The sequence below is a fragment of the Talpa occidentalis genome, unplaced genomic scaffold (assembly GCF_014898055.3).
Source record: "Talpa occidentalis isolate TD23 unplaced genomic scaffold, MPIMG_talOcc4v2.1 talOcc4.13, whole genome shotgun sequence".
NCBI lineage: Eukaryota > Metazoa > Chordata > Mammalia > Eulipotyphla > Talpidae > Talpa > Talpa occidentalis.
In genome coordinates this window covers 78,791,867-78,798,812 of record NW_023601322.1, presented here as the reverse complement: position 1 = coordinate 78,798,812, position 6,946 = coordinate 78,791,867, and the positions used below count along the sequence as shown (strand labels likewise).

At 45.5% G+C, this 6,946-nt stretch overlaps 1 protein-coding gene across 2 annotated transcripts in view; it reads right to left on the bottom strand.

Annotated features, from left to right (window-relative positions):
- Positions 1 to 1,616: 1,616 nt before the first annotated feature.
- The window catches only part of MARCHF3 (membrane associated ring-CH-type finger 3), a 139,514-nt gene continuing 134,184 nt past the window's right edge, over positions 1,617 to 6,946 (bottom strand). The window contains exons 5-6 of one of the 2 annotated variants that reach the window (XM_054694474.1): positions 5,153 to 5,213; positions 1,617 to 2,961 (exon numbers count right to left, since the gene is read on the bottom strand). In XM_054694474.1, the coding sequence (XP_054550449.1) occupies positions 2,915 to 2,961; positions 5,153 to 5,213 (108 nt within the window). In that variant the 3' untranslated portion in view covers positions 1,617 to 2,914. Of the gene's footprint in view, positions 2,962 to 5,152; positions 5,214 to 5,246; positions 6,176 to 6,946 lie in introns of those variants that run through there. The other variant, XM_037509428.2, reaches the window with a different exon arrangement.

Below are 6,946 nucleotides of genomic sequence, written 5' to 3'. Positions count from 1 at the left end.
ACAAAATAACACCTGAATAAGTGCCGATAGGCTAATCATCTCATGGGATTGCTCAAAATTGTAAAGATGTCAACTTTCATGAAGTTAATTAGTATGCAAACTTACTACAGTTCCAATCAAAAGTCTATCTAGACCCTTTATACCACAAAACTAATACACAAGAATAAAAAGCTTGTCCATAAATAACTAATTTTGCAGAGGAATACAGTGATGCTGGCAAAGGATTGGGGAGGAATCCCTCATTCTGCTAGGTATTGAAACATTCAATTAAGTCAAGTAAGAAAAGCAGCGAGGTAATGCAGGCACAAATAGATGGAAGCTAGAGATTGAGTACACAACAAAGGATTCAAGTTTATATGCAACTGGATATATGATATAGGTAATACCACAAATGGGATTGTTTGTAGGGGAAAACTGCCTGCCTCGGAAATAAAGTAGGATCCCTATCTTATATACAGAAGTGAACTCCAGATAGATTCAAGGCTTAAGGTTACTACGTTAAACTATAATGCTAAAGGGCGAAAACATGGGAGACTTTTTGTCATTTTGGAATGAGAAAAAACTTCTAAAATGTAAATATGACTACAAATCACACGACAAAGCAAGATCTGACTATGTCAAAGTTAAGGATTTTGATTCAACAAAGTATGTCATAGACAAAATTGAAAAAATTTTGAACAAATAACAACATGGACATGAGAGCTTGGGTCTGAATCCCAGTTCTACCCCTTACTGGCTTGTTACTTTGAGCAAGTAACTTAACCTACCTGGTTAACTTTTCCCATTTGCAGAGACAGGACCCAAACAATCCTGTCCCTCCCTTAAGTGGTGCAATTCCTTTCATCAAGAGGGGTGCCCTGACTGCTTTGACCAGTAGGTCAGTGCTGCTCCAGGCTTTAAGCAGAGTGGAAGCTTCTTCCTTCCAGGCCTCCAGAGTCTCTGTGGAAAGTGAGGGACTTTTGAAACCGAGATGCCAAATGAGTCAGGCCAGAGGAAGGAGCACCTGGGCCTGTGGCTGCCTGAGATACCTGAATGCAACCAGAAGAGGCACTGCCCAGCTGAGCCCTTGGCAATCCATGTAGTGAAATAAAAATGATTGTTTTTAGACCCCCCTAAGTTTGGGGGGTGGATTGTTAAGCAGCAGCAGATGAGGTGGTCGTGAAGATTGAAGGTGGCACTGTTCAAAATGCTGAATAGCACTTGGCTCATAGGAAGTAGCTGGCCCTCTGTTCATGTTTGCGGAATAAAATAGAACAGGGACCTGTATAGGCTGATGGTGATAGAAACTGTGTGAGGAAGTAGAATGTATGATTAACTTGATTCTTTGCACCTGGTGTCTACAAGTAGGCTAATAAAACCCCTGATAGGGTCCATACTGTCATTTCCTAATAGGATAACTGTGGCCTCAGCAGATAAAAAGTGTGTCCAAAAAGGAATTCTCCAAACAAAGCAAGGCCCTCCGAGTCATTCTTGCTCTATGTAGTCTTGTACACAGAATTTAGAGCCTCACAGAAGGCACAAGATGCATGAGTTCAGTGACTCACGAGTCCTTCATTTCTGGGAACACAGACAACTGATGGGCTATATTTGTTTTTCTCTGTAGCACCAGATCCAGAACTAGCAATTAAAAAAAAAAATCTGTGATGAATTTTCAATTAGCCATAGGCTCCAGTATCAGAAAATGCAAGGAAAATTAAATCTACACATAATTCAAAGATTTCAATCAAGTCAGTAATTTCAGCCTCCAGAAGGGTCTCTTGCAGTTCTTTTTAGTCCCAAACACAGTGTGCCCAGTAAGTGTCTGTTATTTAAAATTAATCCCTCTTCTTTTTGAAAAGGACTTAAAACCACTTGTTTATGGTCCTTCAAATCAGTTATCAAAGTCATTTGTGAAAACCCAGGCTAGGGCAAAATAACCCACACATTAGCAATAATCCCTTCCAACAGATGAGACGGGCTGGGGGAAGATACCGCTGTTCATTCATGAGTAGCGGGGAGCAAAGCCTTATAGATATTACAGGGACTGAGGTAAATATCATCCCTGTTTTGCAGAGGCAGAAAGGCACAGATAGGTGGGGTTGCTTGTTCACAATCCACAGCTGGGACACCACAGAGCCAGCATTCAAACCCAGGTAGCTGGTTCTCTCAGGTTGTCGCACAGGGAAGCAAAGAACTGAATCACCCCACGACTAAAGAGTAAAGGAAAGGCAGTATGTCCCAAAGCCAAATCCCAGACACCGAGCGTTGTTTTAAATCCAGAAAATAAAAAAACCGGACTGCAGCACAGCCACGTTTTTCCGTAGAGCTGACACATTCTGGAGAGCATCACTACCTAGAGTGCACTAACCACGACTCCAGCCTTCACGAGCCCGAGCCCGGCCTCCGCAGCACCAGCCCTCCCACCAGCAGCCTGCTGGTCTGTACTCCCTGTGCTTGCTGGAGGATGGCATCCAGCCAGCTCCATCCTTTCTCCCCACCTCTCATCAGAAATCCTGAACCCCATCTCTACCAGCTGGCCCACCTGGCATCCCACTTAAGGTAAGAAATCACAACTCTACCTTTCTTGTCCAGCACTGGGGCAACAAATGGGTGACTGATCTTCAGATAGTTTCTGGAAACACTCTGGATTAAAGTGAAACAGCAGCAACGTGCCGATTACCTTTCCCAGATGTCTTTCCTCTGCAGATTCTTTCGGCCTGGGGACACTCAGTGATGAGGGTGGGCTGAAGACGATGTCTGGTCTGCTCTGGAAGACGATGCTGCTCTGGAAGCCGTGTGGCATGTCAGGGCCAAGACGGAGCTGGAGCTGGAGCTGCCGGAAGCCATTGCCCAAGGGGAGCACAGGGGCCCTGGGAGGAGAAGGGCCTCTAGCTGGCCTCTCACCAAAGTGCCAGCAGCTGGTTGCTGTTTCACTTCATCCTCTCCTGGGGCTCCTCCATGCCCACAGATGAGTTACTTCCACTGAAAATGAAATGACTGTTGCTACAGCCCAGCTGAAAGTGATACTCCACAACACTCAGGGCATGGGGAAGGGAGACTAGGACACGAAAGACAGGTACAAGTAACTTCCAAGTCATGCATTTATTTCTCCTTAATTGGATTTTACAGCTTGTTTGAGCTTCTGCTTAGTTCTCCAAGGAGCTGTAGAGTTTGTGTGATCGCTCTGTGTCCTCTGCTCTTCCCCCAAATGGGAACAAGCAGAAACACAGGTACACATGGGACAATGAGAACACACTGGACTTGTGCCAGTTGTCAGTATCTCTCCTCTAACCCCCCTGCCTGTGGCTTCATTGTGACACGTTTGTCTCTACTGAATATTCTCAATAAAAACGGCCAGGAGAGGTGATTAAGGAGTACAGACAAGAGGACTGTGTAAGAATTGGTGGAAGGGAGGTAGTGAACCACCAGGATCCTTTACCTAGCCCCTATTATTTCCTTTCCTTCACTCTGATCTTTCAAAAAGAAAGAAGGCAATAACAAACACAAGGCACCTTTGTGCCAGTTGCCAGCCCTCCCTCCAGGTAGATGCTGCAAGGCTTGGTGAATGAGGCAGAGCCTGGGCTGCAGCCCTCTGGCCTCTTGGCTGGTGCCTTGTGCATCCGCTGCACTTCCCTAGGTGCTGCTACCATGAACAACCTCAAGGTTAAGGGGTCAAAAGGGGATGCAGTGTCTGAGAACTTTCAGAATCCCAGGTGGGTCCTGGTGCTGACAGAACTCAGTATCTCTGAGTCGGTCACCTGGGGAGGGAGGCACTGATGCTGCTCTTGGCTGTCAGGAACGTCCAGCCCACCACTCCACGTTCAACCCAACTTCCTATATTTGGACTCTGCCTTATTTCCCAGAGCCAGGATGCAAACGAAGGGAAAGAGGCGTGGCGCAGGCACAGACTCAGACTAATTTTAAGCACTAAAGACCTGTTGACTCTTGATATTTAGTGTCCTATTTCATCTCATTGAACCAAGATAGGGAGACTTCTTTGTAGTCAAGCTCAACAGGAAGTGATCCTGGGAATCTGTTGCTTTCTTACTCCGTGGAGGAAGCAGAGAGAAGGGATATGGACTCTCATGAATGTTCCTGCCACTCGTTTGAGAGGTGTCACCGGCTAACCTGACAGCTCAGGGACCAATGCAGGGTAGACACCATTTATCAAATATATCACAGGGCTGAGATTCAGCAGCCACCAAGTTGGACTCTTGGCGCTGGAAATTTAATGTGTGACAGCTGCGTGCGGCCAGTGGTGTCCAGCATTTTAAAAAGGTCAATTAAGAAACGGTTGATGGTGGTGCAGCTAATGACAGCTCAGAGAGGGGAGCGGGGCCCAGTAAACAGAAGGGCTGAGATGTATATTACTGGAATTGAAGTGTCGAAGTGAAGCGTGGTGGGGAGGAAATCTATTGTCACAGGCCATAAAGCACATCTGAGTTTTGCAGCGTACAGCAGTACAGCTGTTTCCCTCCCCAGGCAGCGTGGGGCGCAGTCTGTGAATGGAGGGCTCAGCAGACAAAGGCGACACCTGCGTCAGCTTTATCAATCTGCAGACAAAAATCATCACCCTGCTCACTGCCTGTTTCCACTTGGGGAGCATAAGGCAGACGCTAGAGTGGTATCCAGAATGTGGGTCAAGTTCTAGAAATCCGTATTTTAAGCACTCCCCAAAGCCTTCTCCTCCCAGCGTGTGTGGGTGGGCAGGGGGACAGCAGAAGCCTAAACGCCAGCCTAAGCAAGTGCTTTCCTCAGACGACACATCTGCTGCCCTGCTTCTGTGGACATGCAAAACCAGGGTACAGCTAGACCCCTTACACTGTGATGGATAAAAGAGGGGCATGAAGCCTTACAAAAAATCCATTTCAGTCTCTGATAGAATTGGCTCCAGGGTGGGGAAAGGCACTGTGTGGGGCTCGTTGTGTTTTTTTTTTTTTTTGTTTTGTTTTGTTTTGTTTGAAAATCAGACAAAAGGGTCTCAGATTGCTAGGACAGGCTCTTTTTGGCCACATCTACCTGTCAAGCTAGAAATTCAATAGCGCAATGGAAATGCTAATTGAAATGCAAAACAGGTCCAGGGTTCCTAGAAATGTCTAATGATCCTCCAATTCATTGTGAATGCAGAATTAAGATATACACTAACTGAGACAGCAGGAGTAAGAACACCAACCTTTTGGCTTTCGCTTTTTTTTTTCCTTCTTTTTCGAACCTACTTTGGGAAACTTCACAGTCTAAAAGAGAAAAAAGTATTGCAATCAATGGGGTTTGTCTTTCACACACTGGATATTTATTATTAGAAAATAGCTTCTATCAGCTGTCAGTACCAAACAAGTTGAAAGGAGCGTGCATCTCACCATAATTTATTTTTCCTTAATGAAATTTAAGTAAACAGCTCACTATGGGGAGAGCTGCCACGCCTTTTTTCCCTTTAAAAACTGAAAAACTAAATGAAATTCAGTATAAAATCTCTTTTAAACATGACTTATTCTGCTGCTGCTATGCTGTTTCTTTGAGTAAGGGACATGAAAGACATGAAAAAGACCACTGGAGTTATCAAATCATCCCAGAGAATCTGCAGTGGAAACCAGGAAGCAAATAAACTAACCCAAACCAAACCCGTCCAAACCAAGAAACCAGTTTTAACATTGGCTTTTCGATTTTGAATATCATCTAAGTTTAATATATATATATATATTTGAAATAGTAATAAAAAAGGAAGAGTTGAATTGCATCCTTAGCAGGACAACCTTCCTCATGTTAAAGAGGTGTTCAGAAAATTCCATACAGTATCTGCTAAATAAACATGTTTGGCAGCTTAGCAAATATCATATGATTGCAGCATCCATGATTTGAAGTAAAACAGCATTTGCTTTCTTCTGGCAGGGTTCGTTGTTCTGAGTGATGTGCTAATGTGGCTCTAGATGTTCGCAGACCCATGGGCTTCGGTGAGGGTTTGGGGGTGGCTCAGTGCATGGCCCCAGTGCAGAAACTTCCAAACCCTCAACAACGAATCAACCAACCAAGTACACAAACATCAAACAATTGTCTCCTTTGAGTTCCTCTTGACAGAATGGAGGCCCAGCAAGGACTGCTGGTTAGAAGGTACGTTGACAGACTTTGGAATGAGGAGAATCACCCTCTGATTGGTCCGACGCCATTCATTGTACAATCGACAGTGGTACCTAAATGACACCTGGGGTTAGGAGAGGGAAAATAAGGGAAGGTTTCAGATGAGCAGAAGCTAATAATCCAAGAAACAAATAAGTCATTTAAAACAGCTCCAAACAACAGGGCAAGAACTCTGGGCACTACAGCTCCAGCAAGCCGCTTAGTATAGACAGGGAGATTGGGCACCAACGAGAGGACCCACGTGTGAACAATGCCCAGGGTTCCCGGGGTAGCATCCTTTATTCCTTCTCATATTGAGTAAAATCAGGCTGTGACTAGAAAATGAGGCTCATTCAGAAGATGCATTTATTTTGGGGGTAGCGTTTGGGCAACGCTTTTCAATAAAATATAAACTGTGCAGGCTGGCTGGGGAGAAATGGGTTGGAGATAACTGGCACCCTGTCCAGTTGTGGGTCCTGGGCAATGTGCTTTTCTGGTCCCACAGATTCTTTGCTAAGTAAGAGAGACACTGAGTCTGATAAAGGGTTATACCCTTCACACCGTGACAAGTAAAGCCCTTACGACTATAGGTAGTGGCGCCCATGAACTCCAGCTCCAGCATCCTAGGATTTCCAGTGGGCACCACCACCCCTGGTGAGTTCTTCTTGAGACTCAGCTGGCCAGCTGCAACTTCCGAGGGTGCCCACAGTGCTTTGTGCCTGTCTCTTCACTGTACCTCAGTGCACCTGCTTTCCTCTCATTCCCCCTCTGGAAGCAGGACTTGTGTGATATTCATCTTGGCCTGCCCAGCACCTATCACAGTGCCTGGCACTTAGGAAGTTACTCAGCAGTGTTT